The sequence below is a fragment of the Mustela nivalis genome (genome assembly GCF_964662115.1).
Source record: "Mustela nivalis genome assembly, chromosome: 20".
In the NCBI taxonomy this organism is placed as follows: Eukaryota; Metazoa; Chordata; class Mammalia; order Carnivora; family Mustelidae; genus Mustela; species Mustela nivalis.
The window spans coordinates 2,181,742-2,200,999 of NC_139039.1; the positions used below are offsets into that span (position 1 = coordinate 2,181,742).

Below are 19,258 nucleotides of genomic sequence, written 5' to 3' on the forward strand. Positions count from 1 at the left end.
GATTCAAGCCAAAAGGCTGGTATTTTTTAGAGGGTATGTTAGTTGTCTTATCTCATCTCAGTTCACATTCTCTCCCACTCACTCTGCTTCAATCACTCTGGCCTCCTATAAGTTCTCTGAGCACTCTAGGCAGGTTCTACTTTGAGACTTTTTTTTTTTTTTGCTTTGTTTCTTCTGCCTGAATGGTATTCCCCACACATGTACACTTGATCTTAGCCAAAAGGCCGAGAAGCGATATATTCCCCATACATGTAGACATGGCTCATTCTTTCACATCCTTAAGGTCACAATGATGCTTTCTTTGATCACTTTATTAGAAATTAGTTTTCTCGGTGCATAACGTGTCTACTTTCTTTGCTTTAGTCTTCCACAAGATACTTATTAGAATCTAAGAAATTTAATGTTTTATTAGTTTATCCAATTTACAATCTATGTCATCCAACTATCACTAAGTGTAAGATTTCTGAGGGCAAGCAAGGAGATCAGTAGCAAATAAATACTTTGAATGGATTAATAAATCAATGCACAAATAAATATAATCTTTGAGTGGGAATGTTTGACCAGATAATTTTATCTTATCTAAAGGGGAAATTGAGTGGATCAGGTACCATGAAATCAATAGACTCCTTTATATAATTCTGTTTATATTAGAAACTATTTGTAAACCTTATTTTGATACCAATTTGAACCTTTGTTCATCATGAAGAAAACCACATGTAAACTGTTTTTATAGTTTCACTCCTCACTTATGATGGATTTCCAAATTCTCATGCTTAAAATATGAAAGAAGTGATAATAGTTTTCCTACAGGGTTACTAAGTCTACTAAGTGGGTTTATATGTACAAAAGTAATTTATACAATAAAAGCACTAAACAAAAGTCTTATAATTATGGATACTTATAACCACTGACTGCATTTATATATTTAAAATATATTAGTTATAATTAGGCTAATCAAAGAAATCCAGTGCAAAAGTAATGTATTATTTCTGTTTTTGTTGTACTTTCCTCAGGGGATCATGGACATTGAAGCATATTTTGAAAGAATTGGTTATAGGAATTCTAGGAAGAAACTGGACTTGGAAACATTAACTGACATTCTTCAGCACCAGATCCGAACCGTTCCTTTTGAGAACCTTAACATCCATTGTGGGGAAGCCATGGAACTGGGCTTGGAGGCCATATTTGATCAAATTGTGAGGAGGAACCGTGGTGGGTGGTGTCTCCAGGTCAATCATCTTCTGTATTGGGCTCTGACCACAATTGGTTTTGAGACCACAATGTTGGGAGGGTATGTTTACAGTACTCCAGCCAACAAATATAGCAATGCTATGATTCACCTTCTGCTGAAGGTGACTACTGATGGCAGGAATTACATAGTGGATGCTGGGTTTGGACGCTCTTACCAGATTTGGCAGCCTCTGGAGTTAATTTCTGGGAAGGATCAGCCTCAGGTGCCTTGCATCTTCCAGTTAAGAGAAGACAAAGGAATCTGGTACTTGGACCAAATCAGAAGAGAACAGTACATTTCAAATCAAGAATTTCTTGATTCTGATCTTCTGGAAAAGAACAAATACCGAAAAATATACTCCTTTACTCTTGAACCTCGAACAATTGAAGATTTTGAGTCTGTGAATACATACCTTCAGAAATCTCCAACATCTGTGTTTACAAGCAAGTCATTCTGTTCCTTGCAGACCTCTGAAGGGGTTCACTGTTTAGTGGGCTGCACCCTTTCCTATAGAAAATTCAATTTTAAAGACAATATGGATTTGGTAGAGTTTAAGATACTGAGTGAGGAAGAAGTAGAAAAAAAGCTTAAAAATATATTTAATATTTCCTTGGAGAGAAAGCTTGTGCCTAAACATGGTGATCAATTTTTTACCATTTAGTATAAGGAGTAAAAATGGCCTTTGGTATTACTTCATGTCCTGAAACTTTTTATTATAAAAAATTTTAAACATATACTAGAGAAAATAAAATACTAAATGTCTGTATCACCCAATTTATCAATTATTAACTACCATATTTCTTCAATGTTCACACATTATACCAAAGAAAATTTTACCCTTAAAAATATCAGCATTTAAAATTACAAAGTTGTAGTCATCAAAACAGTATGGTACTGGCACAAAAACGGACACAAAGCTCAATGGAACAGAATAGAGAACCCAGAAATGGATCCACAACTGTATGGTCAACTAATCTTCAATAGAGCTGGAAAGAATATCCAGTGGAAAAGACATCACCTTCAACAATAGTGTTGGGAAAACTGGACAGCTACATGCACAAAATGAAACTGGACCATTTTCTTAAACCATACACAAAAAATAAATTCAAAAGACTCAGTGTAAGACAGGAAACCACCAAAATCCTAGAGAAGAACACAGACATAAACCTCTTTGACCTGGGCTGCAGCAACTTCTTGCAAGACCCAACACCAGAGGCAAGGAAAACAAAAGCAAAAATGAACAACTGGGACTTAATCAAAATAAAAACCTTCTTCATAATGAAGGAGACAATCAATAAAACTAAAATGCAGCCCACGGAATGGGAGAAGATATTTGCAAATGACCTTACAGATACAGGGTTAGTATCAAGATCTATAAAGAATTTATGAAACTCAATATCCCCCAAAAACAAATAATCCAGTTAAGAAATACATGGAAGACATGAATAGACACTTCTCCAAAGAAAGACATACAAATGGCTAACAGACAAATAAAAAATGCTTAACATCACTCATCAGCAGGGAAATAAAAATCAAAACTACAGTGGGATATCACCTAACCAATCATAATGGTTAGTAAAAAAAAAAAAAAAAAAAAAAAAACAGGTGTCAGAGAGGGTATGGAGAAAGGGGAACCCTCTTGCACTGTTGGTGGGAATGAAAACTGATGTAGCCACTCTGGAGAACAGTTTAGAGGTTCCTCAAAAAGCTAAAAATAGAACTCCCTACAATCCAAAAATTGCATTCTTAGGTACTTAACAAAAAGATACAAAATATAGATTCAAGGGGGGTACATGCACCCTGATGTTACAGCAACATTATCAACAATAGCCAAACTATGGAGAGAGACCAAATGTCCATCAACTCATGAATGGATAAAGAGGTTTTATATACATATATGTGCCACCTCCATTGCATACAATATATATAATGGAATATTATTCAGCCATCAAAAAGAATGAAATCTTCCATTTGCAATGATGTCAACCCAACTAGATTGTATTATGCCACATGAAATAAATCAGAGAAAGACAAATACCATATGGTCTCACTCATGTGTGGAATTTAAGAAAGAAAATAGATGAACATATGGGACATGGGAAAAGAAGAAAAGGGGAGAGGGAAACAAGTCATAAGTGACTTTTAACAATAGAGAACAAACAGGGTTGATGGAGAGAGGTGGGTGGTGGATGGGCCAGATGGATGATCAGTATTAAAGAAGGCACCTTTGTTGAGGCACCTGTGTGGCTTACTCAGTTAAGTGTCTGCCTTCAGCTCAGATTATGATCCCAGGGTCCTGGGACCAAGTCCCACATTGGGCTCCCTGCTAAGTGGGGAGCCTCCTTCTCTCTCACCCTCTTCCCCTGCCCCTGCTCATGCTCTATCTCACAATCTATCATAATAAATAAATAAATAAATAAATAATCTTTAGAAGTAAAAATAAGACACTTGTGATGAGCACTGGGTGTTGTGTGTAAGTGATGAATTACTGAATTCTATTCCAGAAACCAATAATGCACAATATGTTAACCACCTAAATTAAGAAATAGAATAAATCAGAATGTAGGGGATAAAAAACGTGAAAGAGAGACAAGCTGGTGGAAGAGTAGGGAACCTCATTTCATCTGGTCCCCTGAATTTAGCTAGATAACTATCAAATCACTCTGATAACCTATGAATTCAACATGAGAATTTTTTTTTTAAATGCTGGAATTCTACAAATAGAAAGCAAACGATTTTTGCAAGGTAACATTGTGAAGTGAAATGGAGGGGATATATCAGAGGATGAAAGGTGGAGGGGAGGGACGCCTGGGTGGCTCAGTTGGTTAAGCAGCTGCCTTTGGCTCAGGTCATGATCCCAGCATCCTGGGATCGAGTCCCACATTGGGATCCTTGCTCCGCAGGGAGCCTGCTTCACCCTCTGACTCTGCCTTCCACTCTGTCTGCCTGTGCTCACTCTCGCTCGCTCTTTCTCTGACAAATAAATAGATAAAAAAAAAAAAAAAAAGGTGGAGGGGAGGGAACCTCTGTAAACCAGCTACCAGAAAGTGATAAAGCCCCAGAGCACGAAATCTGCTCCAGTGAGAGACATCCCTGCATGAAAGGTGTTGTTTGGTGAAGTGGGGCAGAATCCTAGGTGGAACAGTGTGGTCTCGGGTTCCCTGGTGTCACAGAGAGCATGGGGATCCCTGAGCCAACAGAGTTCCCCAGCATTGGAGTGGGTAAACTGGTTACCATCTGCAATCCCAAGAGGAGACTCTTAGCTTGGTTCACCATAAGCCATGAACCCTGCAGACTCTGGCAACACCTCTCATTGTGGGGGGGTGGGATTGCAAAATTCAATTAAAGCTGTGGCCTTCTGCCTTCCCCCAGGAGGGGCAATGGGGACATGTGCACCACTGGGTGAATGCTGTCCATGCAGGGCCCCTTCAAGGATAGAGGTGGGTGACCCCCACCTTACCCCAGTAGGGAAGGTGTGTGGGTGAACACACGACTAGGTGAATGAGTTCTGGTTGGGGGGGTTGCTGAAAAAGACAAAAATGTGCGACCCTCCCTCTTCCCCCAGGAGGATCAGTGCAGGCACATACCATAGGACTCTGTAGAGTGTGACACACACAAAGTGAAAACTGCTTATCCCTAAGGGTTTACTGAAGAAAGGGGCTAGGGTCTTTTGGCTTGGGGGCTATAGATCTGGGCACAGCCATTTTTAATTTCATCTAGAGATGCCTGGAAAGCCTTTAGGGAACAAAAGCCACATAGAAAAACCAGAAACACCTTACACTGAGCCCCTCCCCCACCCCACAAGTGTTGGTGCAACTCAACCAAGACAAACACAACTGAGAATCAATGCAGCAGGCCCCTGCCCCAGAGACCAGCTGGAAAAACAGGGAACACCAAACTTACAGAGCACACAGTGCTGCAAACTTGCAGCTCTAAGGGAAAAATAGTATGTAGAATTTGAGGTTGTTCCTCATGATTCCTTTATATTTCAGTTTAAAATTTTCTCTTTTTTTCCTTTTTCAATTAATTTCTTATTTTATCAAATCTTTGTTTTTAAGTCTTTTTAAACTTTCATTTTTTTAATATTTACATTTCTAGACATATTTTTCAACTTTGGCTTCCTTTCACTGTATTCAATTTTATTTTTGTGTATATATAAGTTTTGTTTTCTTTACGATTTTGGGATTTAGTGTCTTCTAACACAGAGACCAAAATATACCCAGGACCAAGTGGATCACCCTGTTTTGTTCACCTGGAGGATTTTATTCTCTCTTCCCCTTCCCCTATTTCTTTGGGGTTTGTGATACTTTAGATTTAGCTATGTGTATTTCCCTTGACCTGGGGTTGATATTTGTGGGTTTTTTTTTTTCCCATCCATTCATCCATACCTCTTTAGGCAAAATGACTAGAAGGAGGAATTCAAAACAAAAGAAAGATCCAGAGGTAATACTCTCTGCCACAGATTTAATGGATGTGGATATAAGTAAAATGTCAGAGATGGAATTCAGGATAGCAATTTATTAAGTTACTATCTGGGCTTGAAGAAAGCATGAAGACACTAAAGAATGTCTTATTGCAGAAATGAGATCTAATCAGGCCTCAATTTAAAATGCTCTAACTGAGATGCAGTCTAAATTGGATGCTCTAATAGCCAGAAGAGGCAGAAGAGATAGAGGCAGAAGAGATGGTAAGTGACATAGAAGACAAGTTAATGGAGACAAAGAAAGCTGAGGAAAAGAGAAAAACAACTAATAGACCATGAAGGGAGGCGTTGAAAAATCAGTAATGCCATTAAAAAAAATCAGTACTACTAGACTGCCTAAGGGAGAGAAAAAAAGAGGGCCAGAAAGTATATTTGAGGGACCTGAGAACATCCCTAATCTGGAGAAGGAAAAAGGCATTCATGGGGAAGACACGTCCCAAAATCAATGAAAATAGATCAATATCCTGACATATACTAAGGAAGCTTGCAAATTTCAGAGATAAAGAAAAAATCCTGAAAGCACCTGGAGACAAGACATTCTCAACCTCTGGGGTAGGAATATTAAACTGACATTAGACTTAATCCACAGAGACCTGACAGACTGGAAAAGGCTGTCATGATATACTTAGGGTATAAATGAGAAAAACATACAGCCAAAAATACTTTATCCAGCAAGGCTGTAATTAAGAATGGAAGGAGAGATAAAGAGCTTCCAGGACAGGCAGAAATTTAAAAATATGTGACCACCAGGAAAGCACCACAAGAAATATTAAGGGGATCCTGTAAGCAAAGAGAGACCAAGATTAACATAAAACAGAAAGAAATAGAGATGATCTACAGAAAAAAAGAACTTAAAGATATTACAATGGCACTAAATTCATATATTTTAATGGTTACTCTGAATGTAAGTTTGCTAAATGCTCCAATCAAAAGACACAGGGTATCAGATTGGATAAAAAAGCAAAACCCATCCATATGCTGTCTACAAGACACTCACTTTAGACCCAAAGATGCATCCAGATTGAAAGGGGGAGGTGGAGAATTATTTATAATGCTAATGGACATAAAAGAAAGCTGAGGTAGCAATCCTTGTATCAGACAAATTACATTTCAAGCCAAAGAGATAAAGAGGGACACTATATCATATACTTAAAGTGTCTATCCCCAAAAGATCTAATAATGGCAAATATGTATGCCTCAAACTTGGGAGCAACCAAATATATCAACCAAGTAATAACACAATTAAAAAAACACATTGATAACAATACGTTAATAGTAAAGAACTTCAGCACCCCACTCACAGCAATGTATAGGTCAGCTAAGCAAAAGATCAACAGGGAAATGAGGGCTTTGAATGACATAGTGGATCAGATGGATGAAAAACAATCTGAGGGTTTTGAAGGGGCAGGGTGTGGGAGGTTGGTGGTACCAGGTGCCCTCCAAACAGAGGGCACAGATTGCATGGAGCACGGGGTGCAGTGCAAAAATAATCAATACTGTTATGCTGAAAATAAAAAATAAGTTTAAAAACAAAACAAAACAAAAAAAAAAACAAATATACACAGAGTATTCCAACCTAAAGCAACAGAATAAATATTCTTCTCAAGTGTATATGGAACTATTGCCAGAATAAATCACATACAGGTCACAAAGCAGGTCTCCACTAGTACCAAAAGACTGAGGTTATTCCCTGCATGTTTTCAGACCACAAGGGTTTGAAACTTGAATCACAAGAGGAAATTTGGAAGGGACTCAAATACTTGGAGGTTAATGAGCATCCTGCTACAGAAAGAATGGGTAACCAGGAAAATAAAGATTTTTAAAAATTCATGGAAAGAAGCGAAAATGAAAAAACAGCTGTACAAAACCTTTGAGATACAGCAAAGGTGGTCCTAAGAGGGAAATACATTGCAATACAAGTCTTTCTCTAATAACTCCCAAAATATTGAATACATAAACTAACTTTATACCTAAAGGACCTGGAGAAAGAACAGCAAATAAAGCCTAAGCAAAGCAAGAGAAGGAAAATAATAAATATTAAGCAGAAATCAATGAAATAGAAGCCAAAAGAATAGGAGAACAGATCAATACTGATTCCTTAAAAGAATAAGAGCAATAAACCTCTGAAAGAATTATCAAAAAAAAAAAATGACCCAAATTAATAAAATCATGAATGAAACAAGAGAGATCATGACTAACACCAAGGAAATACAAATAATTTTTAGAACATATTTTGAGCAACCATATGTCTACAAATTAGGCAATCTGGAAGAAATGGATGCATTCTTAGAAGCTTGAAAATTAAAAAAAAAAAAAAAAAAAAAAAAAACCACACCTGAAAAACGAAGTAGTAGAAAATCTGAACAGGCCCATAACCAGAAAGGAAATTGAAGCAGTAATCCAAACTCTCACAAAAGACTAGAGTCCAGTGCTGGATGGTTACCCAGGGGAATTCTACCAAACATTTAAAGAAGAATTAATATCTATTCTACTGAAGCAGTTTCAAAAAATAAAAAAGGAAAGAAAACTTTCAAACTCATTCTATGATGCCAGCATTACCTTGATCCCAGACAAAGGAGATCCCATAAAAAGGAGAATTACAGACACATATCTCTGATGAACAGGGATGTCAAAATACTCACCAAGTACAAGCCACTGGATCCAACAGTACATTAAAAGGATTATTCACCATGACCAAGTGGTGCTGGGCTGCAAGTGTGGTTCAACATTCACAAACCAATCAACATGATAGATCACATTAATAAAAAGAAAGGACCAGAACTATATGATCCTATCAATTGCAGAAAAAGATTTTGATAAAATACAACATTATTTCTTGATTGAAAGTCTTGAGTGTAGGAATAGAAGGAACGTAGTACAGTATCATAAAAGCCACCCATGAAGAGGCCACAGTGAATATCATTTTCAATGGGGAAAAACAGAACTTTTCCCCTAAGGTCAGGAACACGATAGGGAGGCCCACTGTCAGCATTATTGTTCAAAGTAGTACTGGAAGTCTCAGCAATCAGACAACAAAAAGAAGCAAACTGCATTCAAATTGGCAAGAATTCAAACTTTCTCTGCAGATGACATGATACTTTGTGTGGAAAACCCAAAAGATTCTACCCCCAAATTGCTAGAACGAATACAAGAATTCAGCAACATAGCAGGATATAAAATCAGTGCAGAGAAACCATTTGTGTTTCTATACACTAAAAATGAGCCAGAAGAAAGAGAAATTAGAGAATCTATTCCATTTACAATTGCACCAAAAACCATAAGATCCTTAGGAATAAATCTAACCCAAGAGGTAAAGGACCTGTACTCTAAAAATGACAGAACACATATGAAAGAAATTGGGGAAGACATAAAGAAATGGAAAAACATTCGATACTCATAGATTGAAAGAATATTGTTAAATTGTCTATGCTACCCAGAGCTATCTACACATTTAATGCAAAATACCATTGACATTTTTCACAGAGCTGGAACAAGCAATCCTAAAATTTGTATGGAACCAGAAAATGCCCTGCATAGCCAAGAGGAGACAAGATAGTAGCACAATAGGAGACCTCATTTCATCTGATCCCTTGAATTTAACCACATGAAGTCAACCTGAGATGTAAAAGAAGTATATTTGGACCTCTAAAAGCAGAGAAAAAACTCCTTTTTGCACAGTAGGAGGTGCAGAATTGTGAACTGTGGGGAAATATCAGAAGACAAATGGAGAGGGATGGGAACTTCCATAAGCCAGCTGCAGGAAAGTAATATAACACTGGAGGACACAATCAGAACCCTTAGAAATCTGCCCCAGTGAGAGACATCCCACCAAATTACACAAATTACACAAAGAATCCACACTTATGACCAGCTCACTTTAAGCCCATCTCCCTACAGGAGTAGGGGCAACTCCACCCAGGAAAACACACTTGAGAAGCCAAGCTACACAGCCCCTGCCCTAGAAAACAGGAAGAACAAGTGGATGACAAGCTCATGGATCCCAAAGGGCAAGAAAACTCCAGCACCAGGGGAAAATAATATAATGAGCTCCAGATGTTTCCTCATGACTTGTTTATCCTTCAGGCTAAATTTTACATTTTTTTTTCTTTTTTCTTTCCTTTCTTTCTATCTTTCCTTCTTTCTTTCCTTTCTTTCTTTCATTAACTTTTTCCCATTTCAAATAGATTCTTATTTTGAAACATGTTTTTAAGTTGCTTTTTAATTTTTTTTCACATCAATATTTTATAGATTTATGCCCCCATTCTACTCCTTTTTTCACTCTATTCAATTTTATTTTGAAATATATATAAGTTCTTGTTTCCTTGCATTTTGGGGATATGCCATCTTTTTAAAAAATTTTTATTTGTTTATTTATTTATTTATTTATTTGTCAGAGAGAGAGAGAGGGCAAGAGAGGGAACACAAGCAGGGGGAGAGGGAAAGGGAGAAGTAGACTTCCCAACAGATCAGGGAGACTGACGTGAGACTTGATTGCAGGACCTGAGCAGAAGGCAGCAGTTTAACAACTTAGCCACCCAGGTGTCCCAATATACTAGCTTCTAACATAGAGATCAAATTTCAATCAGGAACAAACAGATCACCCTGCTTTGTCCACACTGAGAAATTATACTCCCTGCCCCCCCCCAATTTTTTTTGTTTTGTTTTTTTAATTGTTTAGGATCTTTTTGGCTTTACATGTCTATGTTAGCTTCTGACCACTTCAGATTTATTCTAGAGTGTATTTTGCTTTGGCTGTCCTTTATATTTTGGACTCTGTTGATTTGCTCACCCACCCTTCACTGGACAGAATTATTAGGAGGAGGAACTCACAACAAAGAAAAGAACCAGAGGCAATGTCCTCTGCCACAGAGCTAATGGTTATGGATATAAGCATGTTGTCAGAGATAGAATTCAGGGTAGCAATTATAGGGATAAAAGCTAGACTTGAAAAAAAGATACATGACAACACAGAACCTCTAGCAGTGGGAATGAGATCAAATCCAGACAAACTCAAAAATGTTATGAATGAGATGCAATCTAAATTTGATACTATAACAGCTACAGTCAATGAGCAGAAGAAAGAATAAATGATATATAGGACAGGGAAATGGAAAGGAAGGAAGTTGAAGAAAAGAAAGATGAACAAATAACAGAGAATGAGGAGAGGCTGAGAGAATAAGAAAGACAGGGCTAGAAAGTATATTTGAGCAAATCATGGCTGAGAACTTCCTTAATCTTGGGAAAGAAACAAGCATTCATATCCCAAGAGATGGAGAAGACCCCTCCCAAAATCAATAAAAATACATCAACACTCTAACATGTAACAGTGATGTTTGTAATCTTACAGCCAAAGAAAATATCCTGACAACAGCTAGGGAGGGAATGTTCCTTAGATATGGAGGGAGGAGCATCAGAATAACATCAGACCTAACCACAGAAATATGGCAAGCCAGGTTTGGGGTGACAAGACATATTCATGGTACTAAGTGAGAAGAAAATGCAACTAAAAATACTTTATCTGAACCATGAGAGACTGTGGACTCTGAGAAACAAACTGAGGGTTTTGGAGGGGAGGGGTGTGGAATGTTGGGTGAGCCTGGTGGTGGATATTAATGGACGGCATGTACACGTGGAGCACTGGGTGTGGTGCATAAACAATAAATTCTGGAACACTTAAAAGATATTTTAAAAATATATTTTTTAATTTTTATTTTTTTCACATCAACATTTTACAGATTTATGCCCCCATTCTACTCCTTATAATATAAAAAATATATATTTTTTAAATTTCTTTTCAGTGTTCCTGAATTCATTGTCCATATACACTATGGAGTATTATGCCTCCATCAGAAAGGATGAATACCCAACTTTTGTAGCAACATGGACAGGACTGGAAGAGATTATGCTGAGTGAAATAAGTCAAGCAGAGAGAGTCAATTATCATATGGTTTTACTTATTTGTGGAGCATAACAAATAGCACGGAGGACAAGGGGAGATGGAGAGGAGAAGGGAGCTGAGGGAAATTGGAAGGTGAGATGAACCATGAGAGACTATGGACTCTGAAAAACAATCTGAGGGGTTTGAAGAGGCAGGGGGTGGGAGGTTGGGGAAACCAGTTGGTGGGTATTAGAGAGGGCACGTATTGCATGGAGCACTGGGTGTGGTGAAAAAACAATGAATACTGTTATGCTGAAAAGAAATAATATATTATATATATATTAAGTCAATAAAAAATACATTATCTGGCAAGACTCTCATTCATAATGGATGGAGAGACACAGACAAAACAGGACAGACAGAAACTGAAAGAATATGTGATCATCAAACCAACCCTGCAAGAATTATTAAGGGGGATTCTTGTTCAACATTCAGAAATCAATCAATATGATAGAAAACATTAACAAAAGAAAAGGCAAGAACCACATGATCCTCTGAGTTGATGCAGAAAAATATTTTGATGAAATACAGAGTCCTTTCTTGATAAAACTCTTCAGAATATAAGGATAGAGGAAACATACCTCAAGACATTAAAAACCATCCATGAAAGCCCACAGCAAATATTCTGAATGGGGAAAACCTGAGAACCTTTCCCTTAAGGTCAAGAACATGACTGGGATATCCACTATCAATACTATTATTCAACACAGTACTAGAAATTCTAACCTCAGAATCATATAACAAAAAGAAATAAAAGGCATTCAAATTAGCAAAGAAGAAGTCAAACTCTCTCTCTTCAGAGATGACATGATACTTTATGGAAAACCCAGAAGAAACTGTAGAAAGAGAAATTAGAGAATTGATTCCTTTACAGCACCAAAAATCATAGGAATAAACCTAACCAAAGAGATAAAGGATCAAGGAACTACAGAACACTCATGAAAGAAATTGAAGAAGACACAAAAGATGGAAAAATATTCCATGCTCATGGATTGGAAGAATAAATGTTAAAATGTCTATGCTAAATAATGACTCTTGGAACACTGAAAAAATAAAATAAAGTTAAATTTTAAAATCTCTCTGCTTCCCAAAGTAATCTACATATTCAATGCACTCATGATCAAAATACCATCAACATTATTCACAGGGTTAAAACAAACAATCCTAAAATGTGTATGGAAATAGAAAAGACCCCTAATTGCCAGGGGAATGTTGAAAAAGAAATACAAAGTTTGGGCATCACAATGCCTAACTTCAAGGTGTATTACACAGTGGTGATCATCAAAACAGCATGGTTCTGGTACAAAAACTGACACATAGACCAATGGAACTCAATAGAGAGTCCAGAAGCAGAACCCCAACTCTCTGGTTAGCTGTTAACAAAGCAAGAAAGAATATCCAGTGGAAAAGTACAGTCCCTTCAATAAATGGTGCTAGAAAAATTGGACAGCCACGTGCAAAAGAATAAACCTGGACCATTGTCTTACATCATACACAAAGATAAACTCAAAATGGATGAAAGACCTCGAAGTGAGACAGAAATCCATCAAAATCCTAGAGGAAGGCATAGGTAGTAACCTCTTCAACATAAGCCATACAACTTCTTGATAGACATGTATCCAAAGGCAGGGGAAACAAAAGCAAAAATGAACTATTAGGACTTCATCAAGATAAAAAGCTTTTGTACAACAAAAGAAAACAGTTGAGAAAACCAAGACAACCTATGGAATGGGAGAAGATATTTGCAAATGTCTAATCAGAGAAAGCACTAGTATTCCAGATCTATAAAGAACTTATCATGGAGGTTCCAAGATGACAGGGGGATCTTGAACTTGCCTCACCCTTCAAATGCAGATGGGTCAACTTTCAGTTATTTTTTTTTAATTTAATTTTTTTTCAAGTATTCCAAGATTTGACGTTTATGCACCACACCCAGTGCTTCATGCAATATGTGCCTTCCTTAATAACCACCACCAGGCTCACCCAAACCCCCAACCCCCTCCCCTCCCAAATCTTCAGATTGTTTCTCAGAGTTGACAGTATCTCATGTTTTGTCTCCCCTCTGATTTCCCCTAACTTACTTCTTCTCTCCAACTCCCAATGCCCTCTATGTTAGTCTTTATGCACTGTAAGTAAGTGAAACTACATAATAATTGACTCTCTCTGCTTGACTAATTTCACTCAGCACAGTCTCCTCTAGTCCCATTCATGTTGATACAAAAGTTGGGAATTCAGCCTTTCTGATGGAGGCATAATATTCCATTGTATATATGGACCACTTCTTCTTTATTCATTCATCTGTTGAAGGGCATCTTGGCTCTCTCCACAGTTTGGCGATTTTAGCCATTGCTTCTATGAACATTGGGGTACAGCTGGCCCTTCTTTTCACTACATCATTATCTTTGGGGTAAATACACAGTAGTGCAATTGGAGGGTTATAGGGTAGTTCTATTTCCTAATTTCTTAAGGAGTCTCCACACTGTATTCCAAAGTGGCTGCACCAACTCACATTTGCACCAACAGTGTTAGAGGGTTCCCCTTTCTCCACATCCTCTCCAACATTTTCTTTCCTGTCTTGTTACCTTTGGCCATTCTAACTGGTGTAAGCCGGTATCTCAGTATGGTTTTGATTTGAATCTCCACGATGACTGATGATGATGAACATTTTTTCAGTTGTCTGTTAGCCATTTGTATGTCTTCTTTGGAGAATTGTCTGTTCATGTCTTCTACCCATTTTTTGACATGATTTTCTGTGTTGTGTGTACTGAATTTGAGGAGTTCTTTATAAAGCTCAGATAGCAGCCTTTTGTCTGTATTGTCATTTGCTAATATCTTCTCCCATTCCATGAGCTGCCTCTTTGTTTGGTTCACTGTTTCCTTTGCTGTGCAGAAGTTTTTGATCTTGATGAAGTCCCAAAAGTTTATTTTCATTTTTGTTTCCTTTGGCTTTGGAGACATGTCTTAAAAGAAGTTGCTGTGGCCAATGTTGAAGAGCTTACTGCCTATGTTCTCCTACAGGATTTTGATAGATTTTTGCCTCACATTGAGGTCTTTTATCCATTTTGAGTTTACCTTTGTGTATAAGAGAGTGTATGTATAAGACAGTGGTCTAGTTTCATTCTTCTATACATAGCTATCCAATTTTTCCAGCACCATTTATTGAAGAGACTATCTTTTTTCCACTGTATATTTTTTTCCTGCTTTCTCAAAGATTATTTGACCATAGAGTTGTGGGTCCATATCTGGACTCTCTACTCTATTCCACTGGTCTGTGTCTGTTCTGGGGCCAGTACCATGCTGTCTTGGGGATCACAGCTTTGTAGTAAAGCTTAAAATCAGGCAAAGTGATGTCCCCAGTTTTGTTTTTCTTTTTTAACATTTTCTTAGCAATTTGGGATCTCATCTGGTTCCATACAAATTTTAGAATAGTTTGCTCCAGCTCTTTGAAAAGTGCCAGTGGAAATTTGGTTGAAATAGCATTGAAAGTAGAGATTGCTCTAGGCAGTATAGACATTTTAACAATGTTTATTCTTCTAATCCATAAGCATGGGATGGTTTTCCATATTTTTGTGTCTTCTTCAATTTCTTTCATGAGTTTTTTGTAGTTCCAGGAGTACAGATCCTTTACCTCTTTGGTTAGGTTTAATCCCAGATGTCTTATGGTATTTGGAGCTATGGTAAATGGAATTGATTCTCTCATTTCCCTTCATATATTTTCACTGTTAATGTATAAAAAAGCAACTGATTTCTGTGCATTGATTTTGTACCCTGCCAATTTTGTACCTTGCTGTATGAGTTCTACTAGTTTAGGGTGGAGTCTTTTGGATTCTCCATGTAAAATATCATGTAGTCTACAAAGAGAGAGAGTTTGACTTCTTCATTGACAATTTGAATACGTTTTATTTCTCTTTGTTGTCTGATTGCTGTTGCTAGGATGTCTAATACTATGTTGAACAAGAGTGCTGAGAGTGGGCATCCTTGTCATGTTCCTGATCTCAAAGGGAAGGCTATCAGCTTTTCCTTCTTGAGAATGATATTTGCTGTGGGTTTTTCATAAATAGATTTTATGAAGTTGAGGAGTGTTCCCTCTATCCCTATACTCTGAAGCATTTTAATCAGAAACAGATGCTGAATCTTATCAAATGCTTTTTCTGCATCAATTGAATGGACCATGTGGTTCTTCTTTCTTCTCTTATTGATTTGTTCTATCACATTGATTGATTTATGAATGTTGAACCATGCTTGCAACCCAGGGATAAATTCCACCTGGTTATATGGATAATCACTTTAATGTACTGTTGGATCCTACTAGCTAGGATCTGGTTGAGATTCTTGGCATCCATATTTATCAGGTATATTGGTCCGAAATTCTCCTTTTTGGTGGATTCAGGTTGTCAGTTTCTTCCTGATTCAGTTATGGAAGTTTACAGGTTTCCAGGAATGCATCAATTTCTTCTAGGTTGCTTAACTTATTGGCATATAGCTGTTGATAATAATTTTTGATGATTGCTTCTATTTCCTTAATGTTAGTCGTGTTCTCTCCCCTTCCATTCATAATTTTATTAATTGAGATCCTCTCTCTTTTCTTTTGGATAAGTTTGGCCGTGGTTTATCGATCTTATTGATTCCTTCAAAATACCAGCTTCTAGTTTCGTTGATGTGTTCTACTGTATCTCTAGTTTCTAGCTCATTAATCTCTGTTCTAATCTTGATTATTTCCTTTCTTGTGCATGGGGTTGGCCAACTTTGTTGTTGATTTTCCAGTTCTTTAAGGTATAAAGAGAGCTGGTGTATTGGGGATTTTTTTTTTTTTAAGTGAGGCTTGGATGCCTATGTATTTCCCCCTAAGACAGCCTTTGCCTTATCCCATAGGTTTTTGACCAAAGTGTCTTCATTCTCATTGGTTTCCATAAATTGTTTAAGTTCTTTGATTTGCTGATTGATCCAAACATTCTTAAGCAGGGTAGTCTTTAGCTTCCAGGTGTTTGAATTCTTTCCAAACTTTTTCTTGTGGTTGAATTCCAGTTGTAAATTACTGTCATCTAAGAATATGCAGGTAATAATCTTCATCTTTTGGTATCGGTTGAGCCCTGATATGTGACCCAGTATGTGGTCTATTCTGAAGAAAGCTCCATGGGCATTTGAGAAGAATGAGTACTCTGTTGTTTTAGAGTGGAATGTTCTGTATATATCTATGAGGTCTTTCTGGTCCAATGTGTCATTCAAAGCTCTTGTTTCTTTATTGAATTGCTGCTTGATCTGTCTATTACTGAGAGTAGCACATATCCTACTATTAATTTATTCATATCAATATGACTATTTTGATTAACAGTTTTCTTATGTAGTTGGCTGCTCCCATGTTGGCAGCATAAATATTTGCAATTGTTATATATTCTTGGTGGATAGTCCCTTAATGAATGATGTATTGTCCTGTATCTCTGACCACAGTCTTTAGCTTAAAATCTAATTTATCTGATATGAGAATTGCTGCTGCAGCTTTTTTTTTTTTTTTTTTTGAGGCCTGTGGGCGTGAAAGATGCTTTTCCTTCCCTTCACTTCTTTCAGTCTGGAACTATCTTTAGGTTCCAAGTGTGTCTCTTGTAGACAGCATATGGACAGGTCCCATTGTTTTAGCCAGTCTGCAACCCTGTGCCATTTTATGAGAGCATTTAGGTCATTCACATGAAGAGTGATTATTGAAAGACACGTTTTTATTGACATCATGTTGCCTGTGAAGTCCTTGTTTCTATAGATTGTCTCTGTAAGTTTCTGTTCTATTTTGTTCTTGGGTTCTTTTTTCTTTTATAGAACCCCCCTCAGTATTTCTTGTAGTGCCGGCTTGGTGGTCACATACTCTTTTAAACCTTGCTAGTCTTGGAAGCTATCTCTCCATCCATTTTGAATGTCAGCCTTGTTAGATAAAGTATTCTTGGCTGCATGTTCTTTTCATTTAGTGTCCTGAATACATCTTGCCATCCCTTTCTGGCTTGCCAGATTTCTGTGGACAGTTCTGACATTATTCTGATGGACATTCCTCTGTATGTAAGGAAACTCTTCACCATAGCTGCCCTCAGAAGTTTTGTCTAAAATTATGATTCGTCAATTTCACAATGAAGTGCCTCGAAGTCTTTCTAGATTTGTTGATATTGGGGGTGCTCTTTCTGCCTCTAGGACATGAACGCTCATTCCAGTCCCCAGACTGGGAAAATTTTCATCCAGAATTTGTTCAACTATATCTTTTAATTTTCTGTCTTTTTCCACCCCCTCAAGGATCCCAATAATTCTGATGTTGGAACACTTCATGGCATCATTTATTTTCCTAATTCTGTTTTCATGGCTTCTAAGTTGTTTGTTCCATGCCTCCTCCTGATCCTTTTTTCTATCAGCTTATCCTCTAAATCACTGTTTCTATCTTCTGCCTGTCTTACCCTGGTTGTTAGAGTATTTAGATTAGATTGGATTTCATTGAAAACATTTTAATTTATGCCCTGTTGGCTCTCACTTTATGCCCTGTTGGCTCTCACTTTTGCCCATTCTATGTTGTCACTAATGGTTTTCTCCAACCTAGTCATTGCCTAGATAATTGTTACTCTGAATTCCCTTTCCAACATACTGTTAATGTCTATATCCAATCGTTCTGATGGAGAGGTCTCAGTCTCTGAATTTTTCCTCTGTTGTGTGTTCCTTCTCCCGGTGTTTTGGTGAGAGATGAGTGAGGGGATTTATAGCTGAATATATCAATCATGATCCAGGCAAGGTGCACCCTGGAACACTTCAGAGCAATCATAAGTCACCACCAAAAAGAGAGAAAATAGAAAAAGAGAGAGAGAGGGGAAGAGAGAGAGGAGGGAAAAAAAAGAAAACCCAGGCAGAGTGAGCCCCAAAAGTAAGATTTAAAAGATATTAAAAAAAATGGACAAAAAGACCAACAAAAAGGAACACTTTGAAGTTCATATCTGTATGTATTTTTAAAAAAGAAAAAAGAAAAGAGAAAGGAAAATACAGGTATATGTACGAAAAAAGTTCAAGTTAAAAGGTTATTATGGAGTATGTTGTATTGAACCTCTAGTTGTAATGGTAGGTAGGTAAGTTAAAGAAATTAAAAGAACATGAATCATGATAATGAATTAAAAGAATGTATCAATAAAAAATATAGGTTTAAGGACAATACTGGGAGCTTAATATATTGTTTTCTCCTGATGTTGGGATTTTACTGTTTTATGGGGACCCTGTGGTGGTTGTGCTCTCATTCTTTTGGCTTGCCTTCTGGGGGAAGGATCTGCTCTATTGTTTCTCAGTCAGTCTTGCTTGGAGTTATCCTGCCCCCTATCAAGGGGCTGGGCTCTGTGAAAACCATTTTTTCAGGCTTTTGTTCTCTGGAGGTTTTTATTTTTGCTTTGTTTTTGGTGGCTTTTTGTGGCTTTTCGGAAGTTTAGTGGAAAGCAAACTGCACACAGACCTCTGCCTCAGAGAGAAGCCTCATCCTGTTCCCCTCTGGGTGGTCCAGAACACACAGACTCTCCCTCTGCCAACTCTGCTGAACACCACAACATCCCACAGGCTGTGCGTTCACCCCCACCACTGTCTTAGGGGTCACCCAAAGTGC

The 19,258-nt window shown here is 37.5% G+C and overlaps 1 protein-coding gene across 1 annotated transcript in view; it reads left to right on the plus strand.

Moving 5' to 3' along the window:
* The window catches only part of LOC309855167 (arylamine N-acetyltransferase 1), a 61,181-nt gene extending 57,507 nt beyond the window's left edge, over positions 1-3,674 (plus strand). The window contains exons 2-3 of the mRNA XM_082715213.1: positions 1,014-3,212; positions 3,256-3,674. Of these exons, the coding sequence (XP_082571339.1) occupies positions 1,020-1,892 (873 nt within the window). The 5' untranslated portion in view covers positions 1,014-1,019 and the 3' untranslated portion in view covers positions 1,893-3,212; positions 3,256-3,674. The remainder of the gene's footprint in view (positions 1-1,013; positions 3,213-3,255) is intronic.
* The last annotated feature ends 15,584 nt before the right edge of the window (positions 3,675-19,258 follow it).